The 23,410-nt window shown below is 52.4% G+C and overlaps 1 protein-coding gene across 1 annotated transcript; it reads right to left on the bottom strand.

Moving 5' to 3' along the window:
* Nucleotides 1–1,813: 1,813 nt before the first annotated feature.
* On the bottom strand, nt 1,814–21,809 carry ABCB10 (ATP binding cassette subfamily B member 10). The gene is made up of 13 exons (XM_079763634.1): nt 21,063–21,809; nt 15,925–16,125; nt 14,764–14,966; nt 13,133–13,267; nt 12,231–12,377; nt 11,105–11,240; nt 9,675–9,770; nt 8,495–8,704; nt 7,977–8,056; nt 6,980–7,160; nt 5,895–5,938; nt 4,190–4,224; nt 1,814–3,741 (listed from the first exon to the last, which is right to left on the bottom strand). Exons 1-13 carry the CDS (start codon nt 21,535–21,537, stop codon nt 3,510–3,512), a joined length of 2,175 nt encoding a protein of 724 aa, XP_079619760.1. The 5' UTR covers nt 21,538–21,809; the 3' UTR covers nt 1,814–3,509.
* Between the last annotated feature and the right edge of the window lie 1,601 nt (nt 21,810–23,410).

Raw genomic sequence — 23,410 nt, 5'->3', positions numbered from 1 at the left:
GCCGCGGGCTGGGAAGGAGGGCGCGGAACGATGACGTCAAGCGCCGCGCCGCGGACTGTGGTCCGGGCCGGGAAGGAGGGCGCGGAACGATGACGTCAGCGCCGCGCCGCTTGGCCGGGGGAGTGCGCGGGATAATGACGTTAAGCACAGAGGGGATTGGGACTGGAGGAAAGGTGAAAGGATTAGCCAAAGTGCTCAGAAGCATGACCTATAGACACAGACAACGGGGTGCTGATGGTCAAAGGGAGGGAGGTGGTGGGGGGGGCTTGGCAGAGGTAGGCAAGGGGTGGGGGTGGGGAAATGGGAACATCTGTAATACTGTCAACAATAAAAATAAAAAAGGTAAAATGGCTATAGGAAATCTTCATGTATCAATATTCACTCTAAATATACATGGACGGCCCTGGCTGGTGCGGTTCAGTGGATAGAGCGACGGCCTGCGGACTGAAGGGTCCCGGGTTCTATTCCAGTAAAGGGCACAGGCCCAGGTTGCATGCTCGATCCCCAGTAGGGGGAGTGCAGGAGGCAGCCAATCAATGATTCTCTTTCATCATTGATGTTTCAATCTCTCCTTCCTTCCTCTCTAAAATCAATTAAAATATATATATAATTAATGGATTGAATTCATCAATTAAAAGGCACAGAGTAATGGGATGGATCAGCAAACAAAACGGAATGATACACTGCCTTCAGGAGACACATCTTAGCTGCAAAGACAGACTCAAAGTGAAGGGGTGGAAAATGGCATCCAGAGAAAAACAGGTATAACTGTATTTATAGCAGACAAAATAGATTTCAAGATAAAAAAGGTAACAAGAGACCAAGATGGATATGTCATAGTGATAAAGGGGACAAAACATCATGAAGATATAACACTTATTGATATGTATGCACCCCACCAGGCAGCACCAAAATATATAAAACAATCACTAACAGAACTAAAGGGAGAAACTGACAAAAATAAATTTATAGTAGGGAATCTGAATACCCCATTGACACTGATGGATAGATCATCCAAACAGAAAATCAATAAGGAAATATCAGCCTTAAATGACGCATTAGACCAAATAAACATAATCGATATTTATCAAGTGTTTCATCCCAGAACAGTAGGGAAGATATACATTCTCCCCTATTGCACCGGGAACATTCTCAACACACACAAAAGTAGCCTCACATGTTTAAGAAGATTGAGATCATACCAGGGATATTTTCCAACCACAATGCTTTCAAATGGAAAAATCAACTACAAAAAGAACGCGGAAAAGAACCACAAATATGTGGAGATTAAACAAAGACTGGGTCAAAGAAGAAATAGATGATCAAGAAGATAATAGGGGCAAATGAGAATGACAACTTGACATGAAGATTTGAGAGAGGCAGCAAAAGTGGTTCTAAGAAGGAAGTTTACAGCATTACAGACTTCCCTCAAGAACAAGAGAAATCTCAAATAAACAACCTATAACATTTCACCTCGTGTAACTAGAAAAAGAACAGAGTCAGTAGAAGGAAGGGAATAATAAAAATTAAGAGCAGAATTAAACAAAATAGAGAAAAAGTACAATAGAAAAATGCATGCAACCAAGAGCTGGTTCTTTGAAAATAACACCGAGTTCTGGCCAGTGGTGCTAAATGGTTAAGCGTTGGTCCTCACACCAGAGGGTTGCAGGTTCAATCACCGATCAAGGGCACATACTTGGGTTGCAGGGTATTGTAGACTTGCACACTTGAAACTTAACATAATGCTGTTAATCGGTCACCCCAATAAATTGAATAAAAATAGCAAAAACAAAAAAGAAGTGACAGACACAGGTAAAGTTCACTATAAATTTTAATCCATGATATAAATGTTACCTAAACACACGCTGAACATCTTGTGTTAGAAAACGACACATAATGATCAAGTTCAGTTTTGTGAGTCCTTCTATGGCAGAATTCCCTCGCGCCCAGCTCGGTAGCTGCTCAGCCACACCGTCACAGCGCACTGAGCCAGGACAAGTGAAGTCTGTTCAAATGATGGTGAGAGATGTACTGCTCACCAATCCAAACACACAGTTCACGTATTCATGAACGAATTCCCTGATGTAGAAGGAAATATATGTCTCCATGCTTATCATGGAATAGTGGATTCTTCTTCCAGTCTAACCAGGGAGCTAAGGATTGCTTAGTACAGGAGGAAACTTCCATCTTACTTATCTCAACGTAGTTACTTCTTAGGTCTGCTGTCACCAATGCAGAAAAAAAAGTACTTTTTCTTGAGGCAAGAGCAAATGATCAGCACTGACAGGAAATTTGGCAAATCTGGTGGCTGTCAGCACTGCTTTAGGAATTCTGAGGTGAATGAAACTAGTCATAAGTAGAAGAAAAAGTTATTAACGTCCTCTTTTCAGAAGACTGACAAGTTCTTAAGGTTTCTTGGCATTCTGTAGAATAGCAAGAACCTCTAAACTTTCTTCAAATGTTTTAAGGTTGAAGATTATAGCTACACATTATTCAGATTTTAGCCTCATTAGATGACATTTCAAATGTATTTAAATAACTGAGAACAGGCCGTAAAATTTGGGTTAGGGCTTATACGTGTTTAAAATACAATTTTCAGAACATGCCTTAGACAACATCATGTAAAATTCATCTTTACATCTTTCTTGATGATGCCTGGCAGTCCACGCCTCTTTCCCTGGGGCTCACGGAAAGAAATATGTGAGCAATGCAAATAGAAGTTTTCCTAGGCAAAGATGGGGTTGCTTCTCCCCCTTTTCAAACTCATCAGGCTCTCATGGGCCCAAAATGTTAAACACCACACACACCCACACACAGACTCAGCCCAGAGGGACACGGCCGCCTGAGCTCTCAAACACTCTGAAGATGCAGGGGTGGGAGAATGTAAACGCCCCCTTCTCGCCAGGAGACAGTCACTAGCTCTGTTGCTAGTGTGTGTGTGTGTGTGTGTGTGTGTGTGTGTGTGCGTGTGCGTGTGTGTGTGTCATACACACACATAGCTCATATCCATGAGCATGAGGATAAAATAAACGGCGAGGTTTTCATCTTCCATGACACAACCCAGTACCATTCGACCCAAGAGGGCAGAATGCTACCAAGAGAATTACACAGTGATTGGCAAACTGGCCTAAAATAATTAGGCTTTTTAATTTATAATTCCCTTTTAAAGTTGTCATTTGACAATAGCTTCCATCTCGAACAGCAGGTAAAAATAAAATGAGGTGCCATGCTGTATGAAAATATTCCAAGATAAAATAAAGTACAAAACCTGAAAATAACTTCAGTGCTATAGACATTTAGAAAGTTATAATTATTAAAACTCTGACTGTAAAGGTCTTGAGAACAGGTTCATCTCCAAACAATAGTTTATAGACTTTGGGAAAAATAGGCATATTTCAAAGAACTCGAAGTACGATTTACAGATTCCATACCATCTCTAAGAAAATACCCCCTGCAATGCTGTTATGTCTTAAAAGTCTCTCGGATTCACTTTGCCAGCAATTGCTTCTTTATGCTGAAACGAAGCTTTGTTTGTTCATCAATTTCCTGTATATCCCGTCTGGTTTGGCAAGCAGCTCTTCATGTTTTCCACACTCGGTAATTTTCCCTCGGTCGAGAACAGCCACCATGTGAGCATTCTTGATGGTGGACAGACGATGGGCAATGATCAGCACCGTTCTTCCTTCCATGAGCCGGTCTAGAGCTTCCTGCACCAGGTACTCGTTCTCAGCATCCAATGCGCTTGAGCGGGAAACCAGCGAGAAAGCAAAGACGTCAGTGCCGGGCAGACGGAGGCCCATGCGTTTGCTTTAGACACACAGCGGCCCTGCCCTAGCAGTGGATTTTTACTGGGGTCAAGGCGGTCGCTTCTTGCCTACTTCACACATTTCATAGTCTAACGATACTATCAAACAGGAGGGGGCCTCTACATTCCCGCAGAACTTGTCACGTGAGTAGAAGCTGGTGGCAGTGATCAGGGATGCATCACACACGTGTCTGCACTGGAGCTACAGCCCTCCCTCCAGGCTCAGCCTGCCCCTGCCTCCCGCTGTCACTCACTCGGACTCCGTCACCTTAAAGTAGGGAAGGGGCCCTGGCGGCGGTAACACTGTGACGTACGGGAAGCTGAGTCTTTGGAAAAGGAAGCGTTTGCTTTACACAGTCACACACAGTGCTGAGATAGCCTCACCTGGTTGCTTCATCCAGGAGAAGGATTTTGGGATTCTAAAGAAGGACAAACATGGAAAAGAAAACATATTTTTATTAGAAAAACACCAACTCCCGGGAATGAAGATAAATGAAGTACCGTACATGATACAACATGAATGAGCCTTGAAAACCTTCTGCTCAGTGAATGAGTCAGACGCGAAATGCTACATGTCGTGTGACTCTACAGGGAGTGTCCAGAGTAGGTGCATCCCTAGCGACAGAGCAGGCCAGTGGTTCCTGGGGGCTGGGGTCCCTGGGGAAACAAGGCAGGGGGTGTGGGTGACTGGGACAGGGGACGGCATCTCTTTCAGTGGGGACGACAAGGTCCTAACACTGCTTCTGGGATGGATCCCCAACACTAAATACACTAAAGCCCACTGAGTTGTCACTTCGAACGGGTGAATCGTATAGTGTGTGACTTACATCACAATAAAACCACAAACTCGTAGGCGACCGTGATAAGCGCAGAAATGGAAGCGTTAGAGGTGACTTTAAACCGTACCACAGTGACCAGGGGCTGGCACTGCCCTCAGGGCAGTTTGTCCTGCTGCCAATCAACCTCAGTGCGAGGTGGGGCTCTGAAGGGAGCCACACGGGGGCGGGGCTCTGCAGGCCCTGCTTGCCATTCCGCTGGGAGAGCACGTAAGACAGAAACGTAAGCGTGAGCTGATGCACGTAACGCACTCCATCTGAGCTCTGCCCCGGGGTTTATCACAAGAAAGCAAAGCGTGCACACATAACCCTCTGCCCCTCATTCTCAGCAGCGCTATTCACAAGGGCCCCAAACTGGAAACACCCCCATGTCATCGGTGGGGAACGGATCCTCAGCCCTGGGCCAGCCCCCCGGAGGTACCACTCAGCCACAGAAAGGAAGAGAGTTCTGACAGAGGCGACCACGTGAGGAAACGCGAAGACGTGAGCTAGTGAGAGAGGCTGACGACCATCACTGTCCGATTCCATCGAGCTGAGAGGCCAGAGAGGCCAGCCTGGACAGCGAGCAGAGGAGCAGCGCCTGGGGCTGAGGCTGGGCATGGGAAAGGCTACACAGGGTACAGGGTTTACGTGAGGGGATAGACATGGTCTAAAATAAAAAAGAAAATCTTTGTTTTGTTTTGATTGTGTGATGGTTGAGTAACTGTAAACTGACTGAAAGTACATGTAAAATGGAAGTGCCTGGTATGTAAGTTATGCTTCAATAAAGCAGTTTTAAAATCACCTCCCCATCGGAGGAGAGCAGTTAAATAACAGAGGAAAGACTATCGCTCCCTAAAACACATGATGTCTGACTTCTGCTAAAATGCGTTCCCTTTCCTCTCAGAAGTCTTGGACAAGTATTTCGAGTCTGTATTATTCATCGTAGCAGCTGATTACGGATTCTACCAGCAAGCAGACTCGTGCTGTTTTATATTCTGATACAGTCACCATTTCATTTGTTCACTGTAGTTTTTCTCCCTCTGTCGATGCCAGCACTGACTGGCCTCCTAATATCCCCAAATACTTGTTAAGTTTGGACTCCATGCGCTCAGGGGAACGCCTCACTCACCTTTCACCAGAACTGTCAATCATGTATCTCCCCTCCCCTCCAAGAAAAAAAGGAAGAACAGGGAGACGAAAAATAGAAAATGAAAGGTTACAAGGTCGCTAATGAAAAACAGAACAAACACCCCGCGGGGCCGCAGGCTCACCTTCAGCAGCGCCCGGGCGATGGCGATCCGCTGCTTCTGCCCACCTGACAACGACAAGGGGGTTTAATGCAAAGCCTGAACAACGAGGCCTGGGAACAGGCTTTCCTAAGAAGGTACTTCTCCCAGGCAGTCCTCGCTGAGACAGATGGCAGAACAGAAACCTGTTTTAAAATACACTCACTCCTCATTAACCTCAAAATTCATAGTGACAACTATTATCCTAGCTAACAGTAACTGAGGTGTTTCCATGTATCAGGCATTTTCTCTTCTTTTCTAATCCTCACCTGAGGATATTTTTTTCATTGATTTTAAGAGAGAGTGGAAGGGAGAGAGAGAGAGAGAGAAAAACACCGATGTGAGAGAGACACATCGATTGATTGCCTCTCGCATGCTCCCAACCAGTACATGCCCTTGACTGGAATCAAACCCGGGACCCTTCAGTCTGCAGGCCAATGCTCTATCTAAATGCATGACACGTATTATCTCACTTAATCTTAAAAAATCCTACGAAGTAGATGCTATTACTCTTCCCTTTCCGCTGGGCACAGGAGAAGCTGTGCAGCTGGTGCGGGGCAGAGCTGAGGTCTGCACCTGCGGAGGAAGGGCCAGCAGGGGAGCCGGGAGCCCGGGACCCACAGGTTCCTGAGCGGAACGTGCAGAGTGCGGGAGCAAAGAGCATGGGAGAGGCTGGGCCTGCCATCCACGGTTCCACCTCAGAGTGTCACCCGACCCTTCCTTCCTCAGGTCATTCTCCTCTTTTCCCGGCCCAGAGAAGAAACTGGGACAAACAGTGGTTTGTGTGCACGTATGAAACCGGAGGTAACAGAATAAACCACGCTAATCCCCTGTTTTTAGCCCTGGCCGGTGTGGCTCAGTGGATAGAGTATCGGCCTGTGGACTGAAGGGTCCCGGGTTCGATTCTGGTCAAGGGCACATGCCCAGGTTGCAGGCTCCATCCCCAGTGTGGGGCGTGCAGGAGGCAGAGATCAGTGACTCTCTCTCATCATTGATGTTTCTCTCCCTCTGCCCTCCCCCTTCCTCCCTGAAATCAATAAAAACACATTTGAAAACAGATCAGCAGGCACCTGAGAGGAGGACGCCCTTCTCTCCGACCACGGTGCTGAACCCCTGCGGGAAGCTGCGGATGAAAGCCGTTGCATTGGCGACTTCCGCCACCTTCTCCACCTGCTCGGCCGTCACCGCAGAAGGGTCCTCTGCCCCGTAAGCAATGTTCTCAGCGATTGAGCAGGAAAACAAAATGGGTTCCTGCAAATCGGAAACGAAACATGTTTATCTCAAATTTCAAAACAGACTTCACACGCCTGGTGACCACGGGGCTCACTCAGCGCAGCACTTACACCTGAGAGACTCTTCCACTGCCCCCAAAGAGCACATGCTGCTTCCTGGCTCCTTCTTCATTCCTCATGAATCACCCAGCGGACTGACCTCATCATCTGCAGCTCCCACTCCACTGCCGGGAGCGAGATCCCATGGCAGAGGCCTGCACGGCGCTCGGCACACAGTAGGCGCTTCATAAATGCAAGCTCCCTCTTCTTGGGAGTCGTGAGGCCCTGGGAGACCTCAAGCCCCTCTGCATTTTCCGCGGCCTGCCTTCCACCGAGGACATTGCCTTCTGACATGTACGCAACCAGCCCTGACTGGCTCGGCTCGGTGGATAGAGTGTCAGCCTGCGGACTGAAGGGTTCCGGGTACGATTCCAGTCCAGGGCACATGCCCGGGTTGCAGGCTCAATTCCCAGCATGGGGTGTGCAGGAGGCAGCCGATCCATGATTCTCTCTCATCATTGATGTTTCTCTCTCTCCCTCTCCCTTCCTCTCTGAAATCAATGAAAATACATTTTAAAAATAAATTTTAAAAAAGTCAGTGCTTCAACGGGGTAAAGTGCGTGAGGTCCCGAGAAACAGCACTGTTTACAAACCTACGCCATCTGCCACGGGCGACCAGTTCAATGCATCTGGAAACCGCCACTCCTCCTCCCCGGAGACTCAAGACCAAGCAAAGAGTGAGCGACAAAAGCAGCTTTAAAAGAAAAATGCAGTAAAAATTACCCCTTCCTCCTACCTGACTGACTGTCCCGATCTTGGATCTCAGCCAGACGGGGTTCAGCTGGCGGATGTCACGACCGTCCAGACTGATGGTCCCTGTAAGCGAAGGAAAGCACTGGTCACAGGGCCACCGACACTCGTAAACACACAGTCTGGTGGGAAGGTTCCAGGAACAGTTTTTAAAAGGTTAAAAGCGCCCTAACCAGTTTGGCTCAGTGGATAGAGCATCGGCCTTCGGACTCAAGGGTCCCAGGTTTGATTCCGGTCAAGGGCATGTACCTTGGTTGCAGGCACATCCCCAGTAGGAGGTGTGCAGGAGGCAGCTGATCGATGTTTCTAACTCTATCCCTCTCCCTTCCTCTCTGTAAAAAAATCAGTAAAATATATTTAAAAAAAAAATAAAGTCTCTCGAGCATTTTGAAGTGGAAATAAATTCGCACCCCCAGCTCTTTGCACAATGGAGCCCTCTGGCAGGGCACAGGCGTGAGAGGGGCTAGAACCGCCCCGCCCGCCCTCCAAGGGAGGACCCCTCACCTGAAAGGGGGTCGTACAACCGCAGCAGGAGGGAGACCACCGTGGATTTGCCAGAACCACTGGGGCCAACCAGCGCCGTGACGGACCCCGAGGGGATGGAGAGGCTGAAGTCCTGGAAGATGGGCACCTCTGGGCGAGCCGGGTAGCTGAAGTGCACGTTCCTGAACTCCAGAGCACCCTGGAAGCTCTTCTCGTTCAAGGTCAGCCCCTCTGAAACGGCAGACGGAGCATCGTCGCTCAGCGCGGAGGCAGTCCCAGGTGAATGCAGCTCCTGCCTGTCTAACACCGCCCCCTGCGGCCCTGGGGGGGTGCTCCCCGGGCAAGTCAGGAAGAGGCCTCTGTCTACCTGCTCCGCACGCCCCCCAGCCAAGGCCACGCACAGGCCCTGTTGCCTCTCGCAGCCCCAAGAGGTGGAAGTCACCGTCCCAGCTGCCCTGCAGGTCACTGCGCTCACAGTGACCACGGCCTGGAGGTGGCTCCCGCCCGCCCTGCGCCAGCCTGTCGCTCCCTTGCTCCCGGGTTCGTCTGATCTGCTGTCAATCCGTGTTCTGAGAGAAGGATGGCACGCACCCAGCCGCGGAGCCAGAGGGGGCAGGGTCCACGCTGCCTGGTGCCACCCTGGGCCAGTCCTCCCCTCCCTCCCCCACCCCCCCGTCCCCGGAGGACGCTGGGCAGTACTGGGCGGTCACCAGCAAGGTCCCAGGAGGGCCTGGGGACGGTCACAGCTCACGGCCACTTCTCCTGAGCCCCAAGGACTGGCTCCCAGGGAAGCAGCTGGCAAAGACCATCAGTCCCAGCATTCCTCACCCACCCCCCAAACCAGTACACACAGAGGCTTTTACATGGAGGATGCCTCTTCCTCTCCTCCTGCCCCCCATACACACATCAAAACCTCCAAGGAGGACAGATCGGGGGGACGGGAGGGCCCTGCCCACTGGCACGCGGGGCTGCCACCTGCTGTCTGTGGCAGCAGCGCCCCTGCAGGGAGGGGAGCGGTGGGCGGCACACCCTGTGGTCAGCCCCGTGCCTCCAGGGCCATCCCTGGGCCCTCCCGCCGCCCCTCCTCTTCCCACCCGCCCCTCTGCTGACCCCCCCCGCCCCCGCCATGCCCCTCCTTCAGGTAGGACAGGGAGCACACCTGTTGACCCCACGAGAAAGAACCAACGCGCCGCAGACCCACCATTGAAAGGCAGCTCCGGCTTCCTCTCCAGGAGCTCCCAGAGGCGGCCCCCGGCGCCCAGTCCTTTCATCAGCTCCGAGTAGAACGAGCTCAGACCTGAGGGGAGACGCTAACATCCGCCACTGGTGCGGGCCACAGCCGTCGGCTGCTCCCATCCCGCTGGGCGACGTGACAGCGTGCGTTTCACATGAAACCTGCTGCTTTCGAAGAAGGACCTCAGGCAGCTGCCTGGGAATCCCTGTCAGAATCCCGTCTCACCCCCTCGTTCTCCTTCAGCTCCTCCTCCTCCGATTTCACTGACTTCTAATAAGGATTTAGTGGTTGGTCAGGGAATTTACAAATACATACGGCCACTCATCAACCACTGAATTCAAAGCACAGTGTTACAGAGGAAATTCTGCCTCGCCAAAAACACAGCAATATAAAGAAACTATAAGCTTATCCTATACTTAAAGGGAAATAAAGTACCCCAATATTCATTTAAGCTCATACCTACAAAAACCAAACCTTCCTTTTAGGCATTCAAAAATTCAGCTTTTACTAGGCTACAGACTGAACAGAAACCTGGCGATGTTAAGTACCCCCACAATCTCTTCCTAAAGTCACCCCTGTCCCATCCAGCAGGTTGTTTTTCGTTTTATTGGTGGTTTCCTTCGCTGTGCAGAAACTTTTTAATTTGAGGTAGTCCCATTGGTTTCTTTTGTTTCCTTTGCCCAGGGAGACATATCCAAAAATAGATTGCTAAGACTGATGTCAAAGAGAGTTTACTGCCTATGTTTTCTTCTAGGAGTTTTTTTGGTTTTAGGTCTTCTGTGTATTTAAGTCTTTCATATATTTTGAGGTTTTTTTTGTATATGATGTAAGAGAGTGGTCCTGTTTCCTATTTTATTCCCTGCACATATCTATCCAGTTTTCCCAACGCCATTCACTGACGAGACTGGCATTTCCCTCTTGTCTAATCCTGTCTTTTTTATTGTAGATTAACTGACCATCTGATCGTGGGTTTATTTCTGGGCTTTCTGACTTGAGTGAACATTTCTCCAGAGAAGACGCACAGATGGCCACCAGACGTGGAAAGATGCTCACATCACTCATTATCAGGGAAATGCAAGTCAAAACCACAGAGATATCACGTCACCCCTGTCAGAATGGCTGTTGCCAAAAGCCAACAGATAGCAAGTACTGGATAGGATGTGAAGAGATGGGAACTCGCGTGCACCGGTGGGGTTGTGAAGTGGGGCAGCCGCTATGGAAAGCAGTATTGGGGGGTGGGGGTTCTCAGAAGATGAAACAGTCGAGTGGGAATAACATTCTAGCACAGAGTTCTTTCAGGTGCTGGGAGAGGGACCAATAGGAGAGTGAAGCTTCCCTTTCAGAAACTAGAACCCCGTTTTCCACGTTAACGCCCCACGCCTGCTTAGATCATATACCTCCGATGCTCAGTCCAACCCAGAAAGCGTACATGAGGAAGGAGGAGAGTTCTCCCACGGTCATGTGGGCGCCGCCCATCAGCAGCCCGCCTTTGTACAGCACGGAGAGCACGATCAGGTTCCCGGAGAGCCCGGTCTGCGAGGGGAGGAAACACGGAAGTCAGGTGGGAGGCGAAGACCCAAACAGCAGACAGCAAGACCACGGCCTGTAACCCCCTTCCTGCATCTAACTGTCACAGCCAGGCTTCTCCAAACTATTACATTTTCCTCTGAATTTCAAACGAAGACGTACTTTAAACAGATTGCAATATCGAAAGAAATCATCTCATCAACACAGAAACCTAGAAGCTGAGTCACCCCTCAGGTTCCTGTTCTACTCTACCTGCTCAGTTTGCAAAAGAAAAAAATAACACGAAGGATTCCTTCGCTAACTGGAGGCAGTGAGCACATAACATGGGTGTTCACACAGCCGAACGTGACGCCCTGGGCACGGAGGGCCAGGAGACCGGAGCTCGGGATCTGATTCACCTTGACTGGTCGATGTGGGGTCTTGGGTGGGCGCTGCCTTCTCGGGTCCTGTTCCTCACCTGTTGAGTCCCGGCCATTATGCGTCTCCTGTAAAGTTCTATCCAGACTGGGCATGTTAGGAATCGGCCTCCATGGTGAGCTTCTAGCTCAGTGTCCCACTGGAGTTCATTGTGATCAGCTTTCGGGCACTTCCTTCTTGAAGTGCGCTGAGGGTATGCTGGTCAGCCCTCTGTGGGCTCCAACTGCCCGCATCAGAAGACGCGGGGAACCTGTTCTAACAGACTGCCACCCCCCTCCTCTCCCCGCAGCGTTTCCGTTCGACAGGTCTGGAAGGGGCGGACAGTCTGCCTGTCGGAGCAGCGCCCAGGGGACGCTGAGAACCAGTGCCTGATCCCACAGTGCCTGGTCTCCCTGCTACTGCCTTTTCCTTCATTGCACTTACTCGTTTCCCCCTCTTTCACAAAAATACTCTAAGGAAGACAATGCTTAGTCTAGAGGTAGAATAGACTCAATTTCTACTTATGGCCAGAGTCCCAGAATAGAAATCTCTCCCAGTGATACCATCCACCTTCTCCACTTCCCACCACGATGCACTTACTGCTCCGAAGAAGCCGGCCCGAGCAATCGCCTCCTTCCTCGCTAGCTGCATCACAAAGTCCACTTTGCTGGTGTATTTCTCAATTTCAGTCATTTCTTTCCCGAAAGCGCGGACAGTTCTGATATTTCCGATGCGTTCCTCGGCTAGCTGGGAGAACAAAGACATGTCAGGGGGAAGGGGGGGCAAGGTCACATATCAAGAGTTCTGGAGGCACAACTGAAAACCGGCTCCCATTTTTAAGACACGAGCAATGGAAGTTGCTGGGATACGTGACTAAGTCAAAAGCAGGCTGCAAAGGAGAGTGTACAGAACAATCTTATTTTTGGAAACATCGATCGATGCACATGCACAGCTTATACAGAGGTAGATGGAAAGATAAACCGGAGGGTCTACAGCTAGATATAGAAATATATCTTTATGCAGAGAACAAGATTTATAAAAAGGACGGGCTCCAAGATATTAATAACGTTAATTGAGAGGCAGGCTTACGCATGTTATTTTTTCCCTTCATATTTTCAAATAGAAACATAGATGGTTTTGAAATATAAAAATGTAACAATTATTTTTAATTTTTTAAGAAGACAATATGGGACAGCATTGTAAAGCTACCTTTGTTAATTAATGGAGAACAGAGTGTCACCCAGAAAGTGTTTGGAAAATATGGTTAGCTTTTTTGTCCTACAAGAAGTAGTGATGGGAAGAAGAAAGAAGTGCATGTAATGTTCGGTTAAGTTGGATCTATTCTGACATGTGGGTAGTAATCCAGTCTCGAAGGCAGAGTGTTTTAGTTCGGACGTAAGGAAAAGGAAGTAGTTTTTGCAAAGTCTGAGCACATTTCTCAGGGTCTGCCCCCTGGTGGCTGAGCTCACGCAGTGGGGACCGTGCCAAGGAAGGGCCTGTACCTGAGTGGCTTGTGCCAGGGAGTCCTGAGTGAGCTTGGTCAGTTTCCGCAGATAGCGTCCATAAATCACGGCAAGGATGGATATTGGAGGCACCACACTCAGAACAAAGGTGGCCAGATGAGGCGAGACAAAAAACTGTCAGAAACAAAGCCAAAAGGTATTTGTTACACAGAGTGGCAGGAATTCTCACCACCCGTTGTAGGTGTGTGTGTGTGTGTGTGTGTGTGTGTGTGTGTGTGTGTGTTTCAATGAAGAGACAGGCTGCATTGGTGGAACTTTTCATAACACCACAAATACTGAGATGCCGCACAGGAGTCACGTGACCAAGAGCTGCTGCAGACAGGGCGGGAGCCTTTGACCCCCGCTGCTCTGGACTATGGGGTTCAAGGACAGAGAAGGGGGAGCAGGGCGGGAGTGAGGGAGAGGCCCGCTCTGCTCATGCTGCGGGACCACAGCAGGAATTCTGTGCCCAGAGCCACAGGTCCCACTGAAATGACAGAGACGGCAAAGAGACCAAACACCGCGTCCTGTGACGGGCAGACGAAAGGGACGTGGCGGGAGACATAACGGACAAGGGCAAGAAGCGTTACAGCGTTTCCCTTGCTCAGTGGACGGAAGCACGTGGATCTGAACTCAGGAGGAGGAGCGATTCCTGACAGCTGGATCGGCTCAAAGGAGAACCAGCCGACTTCCAGAAGTAGCCTGGGGGGGTTCCTGTCAGCCCTGCAATCTGGCAATCGGATCTTAAACGGCACTAGCACCTCTTCAGCAAATTATTAAAATCTGCCAAATCTCATTTGCACAGAAAATAGTATAATCAGCCGAAACCGGTTTGGCTCAGTGGATAGAGCGTTGGCCTGCGGACTCAAGGGTCCCAGGTTCGATTCCGGTCAAGGGCATGTACCTTGGTTGCGGGCACATTCCCAGTAGGGGGTGTGCAAGAGGCAGCTGATCGATGTTTCTCTCTCATCGATGTTTCTAACTCTCTATCCCTCTCCCTTCCTCTCTGTAAAAAGATCAATAAAATATATTTAAAAAAAAAAGAAAGAAAATAGTATAATCAGGACAAGGCTCTTCTAAAATGCTGAGAAAAAGGAGCAGACTGCAGTGTAAAGTAATGGACAGAACAATCAATCATTCGTTCATTCATTCATTCACTCATTCACTTAGAAAACACAAAGGCGTGGGAGTGGTGAGAGGCCCCTGAAAGGGGGGGACTGATCTTCCCTCCCAGGCGAGGAGGAGAGGAAGGGTCCCTCGGGCTTGTCCAGACGGCAGGGAGTGGCGGGTGTGACTTACTGCCTTCCCTGACCCACTGCTCAGCACCCAGAAGGTTCCTTCCACCTGCTGCCTTCGCGCATCCTCAGAAAGCCCAGGCCACAGTGCCCCGTTCTAAAGCAGCGGGCCTGCCTCCAGGTAAGACTGCACACTGGGAAGTGTGGGTGCACGAGGCCACGCAGGAAAAGCAGTGTCTGTGTCCCCACAGCCTGCGGGCAGCGCTCCGGCCCAGTGGCCACAGAGCGACGAGAACAGCCCACCCCAAGCTCATCCCGAGCTCATCCCGGACACGAGAGGCCTGGCGCAGGCCCGGCCCTGCCCAGAGGGTGCCGACGAAAGCGGGGCCGACCTACCATCATGCCGATCCCGAAGGAGGCCTGGGCCCCGGCCCTGAGCCCGTCCGAGAGGTTTTCCGTCACCGAGCGGCCCAGGAGCGCGGTGTCCGAGGACAGGCGGTTGATCAGCTCGCCTGTGCGGGTCTTGTCGAAGAAAGCCACCTCCTGCCTCAGGACGGAGGAGAACAGGGAGGCTCGCAGCCGGTTCACGATGCGCTGCCCTGCAAGAGCCAACAGGGGCCGCGTCAGCGAGGGTCCCCACGCCTGACACGGCGGCGGCCCGAGGTCATCGCCTCTCCGCCTGCAGCCTCGGCGGCTCGGCTGCTGCCCTGTTGACCCCGGGGAACACTCCCCTGGGCCCTGGCAGCTGGGCAGGAAGCTGCCAGAAACGAGCATTCTTCTCCCTTAGTCACTCAGCCTGGAGGCGGAGGAGAGGCTGCAGGGACCGTGTAAATACAACGTGACCGAGAGATCCTTAAGACTTATTCACAAAGACGGTTTACTCCAGTGACTGCTCGAAAGCTAATTGTGTCCTTCCTCGGCAACCTTTCCGGTATTGAACTTCCAAATGGCAATGACTGGTTAATTATCCACCGAGTATTTATTTTATTAACGAAATGGCAAGCAACCGACGTCGAGCCGGGCGTCCGGGGCGCTGTCATGACTGTGGCGGTCACCTGCCTGTGAGCCACCTGGCCTGACGCAGACACATTGTCCAGGCATCACCCAGCTCCCCCTGGAGGGAGGCCCCGCGCCAGCCTCCTGCGCGCCGGCCTGCTCCCCAACCTCCCGGAAAACAGACGGCGGCTCCCGCCCAGCTCAGTCCAAGTCACGCAAAAGGAGGCTGAGGAGAGGCGCTGAGCTAACACAATCCACAGCTCCAGCGTCGGGCAGTGTCCCTACTGAATGTTGTTTTTTAAAAAAATATATATTTGTATTGATTTCAGAGAGGAAGGGAGAGGGAGAGATAGAAGCATCAATGATGAGAGAGAATCACTGATTAGCTGCCTCCTGCAGGCCCCACCCTGGGGATCGAGCTTGCAACCCGGGATGTTCCTTGACCGGGAATCAAACCATCACCTCCTGGTTCATAGGTCGATGCTCAACCACTGAGCCACACCGGCTGGGCCCCTACACCCACGTGGCTCCCCTTGGTGCTCCCGGGCAGAGGGCGCTGACCTGAGGTTTGCATGAGGTAGACACGGACAGCGTTGGCCGCCGCTCCGCACAGGAACACGCCGCTGAGCGTCAGGCAGAGGCGGGTCAGGCTGCTGCTGTAGTCCCCGGTGGGGTTGGTGTAAATGACGTCGATGATCTTCCCCAGGAAGAAGGGCGCCGACATGGTGATGACGCTGGACACGGCCAGGAAGCCGACTGCGGCTGGAAGACACGGTTAGCTCTCAGCTCACGGCCACGGGGCCGGCGCAGAGAAGGTCGTCCCTTCAGCTCCCAGACCCGACTGCAGGAAGAACTGATGGGTCCCGGGACAGAACAAGTAGGGTGACCGCAGGGAGGGGCTGACCATGCCCTGCATCACCCTGACCTGACCACGCCCCCCCCCCCCCCTCCGCTAGAACCCCAGGGCTACCGCCGGCCCCTCCTTCCTGCCTCTTGACCTGGTGTTCGTCTCAGATGGCATTTTTTCCTACATCCAGGCTACCCATTGCCACTCCTTGGTATCTAACTGTATCTTAGTTTCTAGCTCCAATTATGCAGGGAAAGCTCTCGATGAGTCTAGAATGCCAACACTGTAAGTCAGCGTTGGAAGGCAGTAACGGGCATTCATCACACACGGGACACGTCCTGTCTTCATATGGAGGCTGGCCAGGGAAGGAAGTGAAGACACGAGGGGCCGAGAGACGAGCAGGAAGCAGAGGGTGTCGGGAGCTGGGCAGGTTCAGAGAGGAATCGGCAGAACAGAGGCCTGAGCCCTGGCAGGTCTGGCGCAAGGCCCAATGGTGAGCGTGTGCCAGGGAGCGAGGCGCCTGTGCCACAGTGACAGCAGGGAGGCCGGCCTTGGACTCCAGCGCCCGCTGGCCTGCAGGCGTGTCAGGGGAGCCGGGCCATGGAACTTAACATGTTCTGTCACATTGAAAAGAGTATGCCTGACATGCTGTCTTTATGGCAGGGTCAATGGGGGAGGGGAAGGGGGCATATACTAGTAAGAAAGGTTCTTTAACAGTAAAGATTTTTTTCAACAATAAAGATTTAAAAAAAAAGAGTAAAAGGAACAGGTAAAATTAATTTTAGCAATACATTTTATTTGACCCAAACTATCCAAAAATATGAATCAACATGTAATCAAGATAAAAAGTATTGATATTTTACTTTTTTTCAGACTAAGTCCTTTCCAAGTCCGGTGTGTATTCTACACTTAAAGCAATGCACCGAATGTCAATGTTCTCTTTGAAATACGGCATTTCCCCGGCAGACAGACACGCCTGGCTTTCTGGAGTGGTCTCCATGCCCGGGTGCAGCCGCAGTGTCTTGGCCCGGGCCCCGGGGGACGGCCGCTCTGAGCACTGCTCGCCCCTCTCGCTCACTGCACCCACAGGCGTCGCCTGTTCATTCTGGTCACTTCATGGCCTGTCTTCATAAAATCGAACTACAGATGCAGCAAGAGCTCCTGGCGGCCATCGGGTTCCAAGAATGGTCCTAATCTAAAGCCACACACACAGCCCTTATCGGGAATTAAAGCTAGAGGCACCCTCCCAGGCCTCCTCCTCACTCCCGCCCCCCAGAGGTCCCAAATGCGCATGTGGGGGATGGAGGGCGGGGGGGGGGGGGGGAAGTGTGGGAAGGCAGCTGCTCTGCACACAGCGGCCCACCACACCCAGAGCCACCCGGTTGGCAGCCCCTTTATAATCTCCCAGGAACCCAAGGGGCTCACGGCTCATCGAAGGCCCAACTCGATGCCCCTGTTCACCGCCCGGCTCACTGGACGGCTCTCCTATCGCCCAGGTGCAGCCGAGGGCTCTGACCAATGACTCCTATCCCACCAGCCCACGCGGGCTGCTGGCGAGCCCTGCATCTGAGACTCCCCCGGCCAAGGAGATAAGATGAAGGGTTCTCAGTGGGAAACGCCTGGAGGGCCACAGCTGTAGACAGATAGCTGCGCATCCCTACACCCAGGGCGACGCGGGGCGGGGGCAGGGGGCTGGGCATGGAAGTCATGCGAACACGTCTCCGCACACATCTGCCACACGTCAGACAGCAGGTCCTGGTACACATGACTTAAGATCAGTGTCCTGGCCAGGCAGCTCAGGTGGCATTTTTGCAAATTGCTGCAAACGGCTGAAGATACCGTTATTCAAGTGGGTAGCTGAATTTTTGAAAAAGTTTTTTTTTATATTGATTTTTCTAAATATTAACACATAAACAGTGGAATTCCTTCTCTTCAACTCAGCTTTCTTTGGTCTCTCGATTAAAAAATGGGCGCACCCCCCCCCCCCCCCCCCCACTGCTCTTTATCTCCAGCACCTGAAAGACATGTGCCAACCTCGGGGACTGCTCTTATGAAGATAAGTTACAAATTGATGATGACCCCTCACTTCCTCTGAACCCCACTAACGCTGGCATCCAGACTGGCTTCAATAGATCTTATCGAATGAGTTCTGAGGAAACCAGATGTCCTAATAAGAGGTTTTTGTCAGATTGCCTCATAAGATACCATATGTATTTATTATGTCTAAAAATATTTTTTTAAATTGGTGTACAATGCAATTTACTTCCTCAAATTCTATGTTCACAGTTATTCAAGGTGGCGTATCAGATAGCTCCCTTCTTTAAACAAAAGGAGCTACAGCTCTTGCCATGGTTAGGGCTGTCTTAACATATCAGCGTGGCGGGACATGTGGGAACATGGTAAGAGGGCACAGGGACGATGGGCATGAGAGGGGCAGGCTGGGCTCCCCAGTGGGCTGAGCACGTGTGGGCACCAGAAAACCTTCCTGACACTGAACACCTCAGAAACAAAATAAAACCGGGTTTCCGTACGCTTGCTCCACGCTGCATGGAGAAAGGGGGCCACTCCCTGGAGGGCTCAGGGTCTCGACATTTAGGCCTCAACCTGGGCTGGGTCCCACCAGCACGTATTCTGTCATCGAAGGCACTCTGCGCCCCTGCTCTGGGCCCCACGCTGAGAACTGGAGGGGGACAGAGGGGTGGGACGGCCACTCGCCCAAGCAGCTCAGTCCACGAGAGCTCCTTGTTTCAAAATTTTCCCTTTTTAAAATACTTTTCTTGATTTCAGAGAGGGAGAGAGAGAAGCATCAATGATGAGAGAGAATCATGGATCGGCTGCCTCCTGCACTCCCCACACTGGGGATCGAGCCCGCAACCCGGGCATGTGCCCTGACTGGGAATCGAACCATGGCCTCCTGGTTCATAGGTCGACGCTCAACCACTGAGCCACACTGGCCGGGCAAAAGGATCTTTATCACCATCAAAATCTACATTCGACCAAGTGATGAACTAATCCTCTTTGCACCTTGGTGATTCCCAGAATGCCCCCAAGCTTTGACAGCCGGAGGGAGGTAATGTTCCCACCGGGGCTGCCCGCCTCCCCAGTACCAACCCAAGTCACCAGCCACTGTTTGGAGGACCCTTGCTAAGGCAATGGTTTTGCAGCAAAGAATGTGGGGTGCTCACCGGTTTCAAGTGTTTCCCCAAGAGCCTCACAGGCCTCTTCCCAAGCCCTCATCACAGATGCACTTGTATCTCTAGTCATGTGATCATTTCACTCATGGGAAGCCCCAGCAGGAACAGAAACCGCGTTTCTTGCTGCTCACCAAGGGAACCCACAACTAAACAAATGAAGATTTTTGCCCAACCAGCGTGGCTCAGTGGCTGAGCATCGACCTGCCAATCAGGAGGTCACGGTTCGATTCCCGGTGTCTGGTTTGCGGGCTCAAATCCCAATGATTCTTTCTCATTCATGTTTCTATCTCTCTCTCCCTCTCCCTTCCTCTCTGAAATCAATTTTTTAAAAAAGGAAAGAAGCCCTAGCCGGTTTGGCTCAGTGGATAGAGCGTCGGCCTGGGGACTGAAGGGTCCCAGGTTAGATTCCAGTCAAGGGCATGTACCTTGGTTGCAGGCACATCCCCAGTGGGGGGCGTGCAGGAGGCAGCTGATCGATGCTTCTCTCTCATCGATGTTTCTAACTCTATCCCTCTCCCTTCCTCTCTGTAAAAAAATCAATAAAATATATTTTAAAAAAATAAAAAAAGGAAAGAAAAGATTTAGAGAAACCTAAAAAATGTGCATTTAAAGCTTTCTCTAATTCTCTAATGCCTAAAAACCAGGAGCTACAGAAAACTGTCTTGCTTATCTGGATTTTGTTTTCTAAAAACGTGCATTCTCTTTATAAAAATTACTTTTGATTTAGTTGGGTTGTGATCTATCGTTTCTCAAAACTCCTGGAGTTTATTGATTTATCTTTTATTTTGTTGTTAATCCTCACCTGAGGATATTGTCCCATTAATTTTTAGAGAGAGACGGACAGACAGACATTGATTGGCTGGCAGACAGACAGACAGACACTGATTGGCTGCCTTTGCCCAAGCCACAACCATAGCTGGGGATCTAGCCGGCAGCCGAGGTACCTGCCATAGACCAGAATCGAACCCGGGACCCTTCAGTCCCCCAGGCCCACGCTCTTTCTGCTGAGCCAAACCGGCCAGGGCAAAACTTCTCGAGTTTATATACATCAGTAATCCGGGCCAGGGTTGAATGCTCTGAAAATAGCAAAGCAACTTCCTCCCCATCACCCCAGGGGCAAAAAGCAGTGGGACAAATGGGAAAGGCTTACACGGTTCCGCTGCACGTGGCCAAACGGACTGCTCTAGTAACCCTGCCTAAATAAAGCAAGTCAGGTTTTAAAAATCAGTGTGAGTGCATAATACAAAACAGGTATGTTTTTGGCTCGAGTTTTAATTTAAAAAAATAAGAGATGGGGTGGGGAGGGGGTACCCGGCTGATTCGGAGAATGCTGGAAGCGCCAAAGAGCAGCAGACCCAACTTTCTAGGGAGATACCACGCCGTGCCCCTCGGATAACGTGGGTCCGGCGAACAAACCGCCGTAAAGCGAATCTTGAAGCAGGTGCCCAGCTAACCCGACACCCACTGTGGGCTGAGCGGCTCCGTCCAGCACTTCTGGGTACAAAACCCCAAGGAAGAGGTCACCCTGCCCTCCTCGTGGGGCTGCAAGCGGCCGGGGGTCCCGCTGCCGCCCCGCAGGGTCCCCGCTCGGCGGCCCCCCACGCGCCGGATAAGGTGCGCCGGCGGGCGGGGGCAGGAAGGGAGACGGGGAGCCCTACCTGCTAGTCTCCGGCGCTCGGGGTACGCCAGCCCCAGCAGCTTCTGGGCCTCCGAGCGCCCGGCCGCCGCGGGGCGCAGCCGCGAGTCGTCCCTCGGAGCCGCCGCGGCCGCAGGCACCGTCGGTCCGCGCCGCCAGGCCTCGCCCCCCGCGCGGGCGCCGCCGGCTGGGCCGCCGGAGAGCAGGGCGCGCGGGAGGCGGGGGGTCCCGGGGGGCCGCGGCCGCAGCTGCAGAAGCCGCGCCAGACCCGCTCCGCCGCCGGGACCCCCGCCCGGGCAGCTGCTCGCCCAGCAGCGCAGGCTGCGCGCGGCTCCCGCATCCCCCAGGGGGCCGGGCCCGGCGCACCAAAGCCGCGGTGGCCCCAGGCCGGTCGGCAGCGGCCGGGACACGGGGGCGCGGGCGGCCGGGGTCCACGCGAAGGTGAGCGGGCCCCGCCTCACGAGCAGGCGCAGCGGCCAGGCAAGCGGCCCGCGCATGGCGCCGCGTCCGAGTTGAATGTCTGCGCCCGCCCGCCCGGCCCCGCGCGCACGGTGCCCGAGGACCCTCCCGGCCCGGCCGAGCGGAGGGCGTGCACTTGGCGCCGCCCGCCGCCCCGCCCGCTGTCACCAGCCGTCACCCGCTGCATCGGGCCGGCGCCCCAGGCGCCCGCCCCGGGCCGCGCCCCTCGGCCGCACCCCGCCCTCCAGGAAGCCCGCACCGACCCGGGCGCCCTCCTCGCAGCGCCCCCCACCGGGCAGCCGAGGGCCCGCCCGCCGCCCGCGCGGTCTGGCTGCGACCCGGCCCGGAAGTGGTGAGCACCGCCACGCCTGCGCACTGACGCGCAGGGAGATTTTTCACGCTTTCCCGTCCACTCCGGTCAGAACCCGGAGCGGCGCGAGCCCTTTCTCACGCCGGCGGAAGGGGCGGGGCGGGACGGGGCGCGCAGACGCGATCACCGGACGCCCGGCGCTAGGCTGCGGCTGCAGGACCGCGAGCTGGGCTGAGCGTGCGGCGTGTCCCGGTCCTCGGGGGCCCCGCGGGGACGGGTCCTGTCACCCCGCGTCCCAGGGCCGAGGCGCAGGAACCCTGGAGGGAACGTCGCTGCGGGGCGGCTCCGTTTGAAAGGCGTTGTGGATGGAGGAGGTGGTTGGCGAAGAGATCAGTTTATAACCTGAGCTCAAGTGCAAACGCACACGTGGTCGAGGCACTGTGGCTGCTCAGAATGGAGACCAAGCCGAGTGCCATGTGTGTTAACACACGCGCCAGGAAAGCTGGAGGAGACCTCGTGGTGGGGGCATCTGTAAGCTGAGCGGGGGGTCGCGGGGCCAGCTGGTTCTTATTTCAGGGTCGTGGTTGAGGCCGGGGGATAGCGGTCCTAGTAATGCGAATTACTATTCCCACTTGAAAATAAGGATAACGTCTCACTACCTTTTTAGAAATTAGGATAAAATTGCCCGGTCGGTGTGGCTCAGTGGTTGAGCATCGACCTATGAACCAGGTCACACGGTTCAGTTCCCGGTCACATGCCCTGGTTGTGGGCTCGATTCCCAGTGTGGGGCATGCAGGAGGCAGCCGATCCATGATTCTCTCCTCATGGACGTTTCTCTCTCCCCCTTCCTGTCTCAAATAAATAAAAACGTATTTAAAAAATTGCTTGGCCACTGAGAAGGGCAAAAAATGCTCTAAGGTGTGTTTGGGGAAGAAAAGCAAAGCACTTAGATATGGATTCGTAGTAAAAAAATAAAATAAAAATACGACAGCAAAGCCAGGGAAGGTTGCCTGTTAATTCTGAGACAGCAAGCAGAACTTCAAATCCCGCCCCCAGAAAGACAGAGAGAGCCCTTGGCGGAGGCGTGGTTGCGCCAAGCAGTTAAATCTGGCCCTCGGTGAATAGACGCTGCATAGGTTTGTTTAGTGGCCGACAGGTGTCAAGTTCAGAAGGGACTTCTTTGGATGGAAACTTGAGAGCAGCTGGATTACTTCCAGGTCAGTTCCACCTGTGGGTTCTTGTCCTCTCCAAGGGTGACAAGGGAGCTCATGGGGACAGCAGCACCGGAAGGAAGCAAACAACAGCCTCGCTAGCCTGCGGCCCGGCCATAGAGTGAACGGACACATTTCCAAAACATGCAACTGAAAGCCAAGTTGAAGTACAGACTAAAGGTTTTAATCCATATACTTAAATACCAATCTGGGCAACAGCAAAATGAGAAGCCTACATACTCAAAAAAATACCTTTTTTTTTTTTTTATACAACCAAGACATTTTTTATTTTTAAATACACGAATGAAACAAATGAAAAGCTAGTCTCCTTAGAAGCTAGACCTAGGATTTAAAAACTTTTCACTGTTTCCTGTTTTCTCTGTTCAGGAC

Source organism: Cnephaeus nilssonii (genome assembly GCF_951640355.1).
Source record: "Cnephaeus nilssonii genome assembly, chromosome: 23".
NCBI lineage: Eukaryota > Metazoa > Chordata > Mammalia > Chiroptera > Vespertilionidae > Cnephaeus > Cnephaeus nilssonii.
Note: the sequence above shows the minus strand (reverse complement) of the source record. Positions and strands in the feature narration are given on the sequence as shown.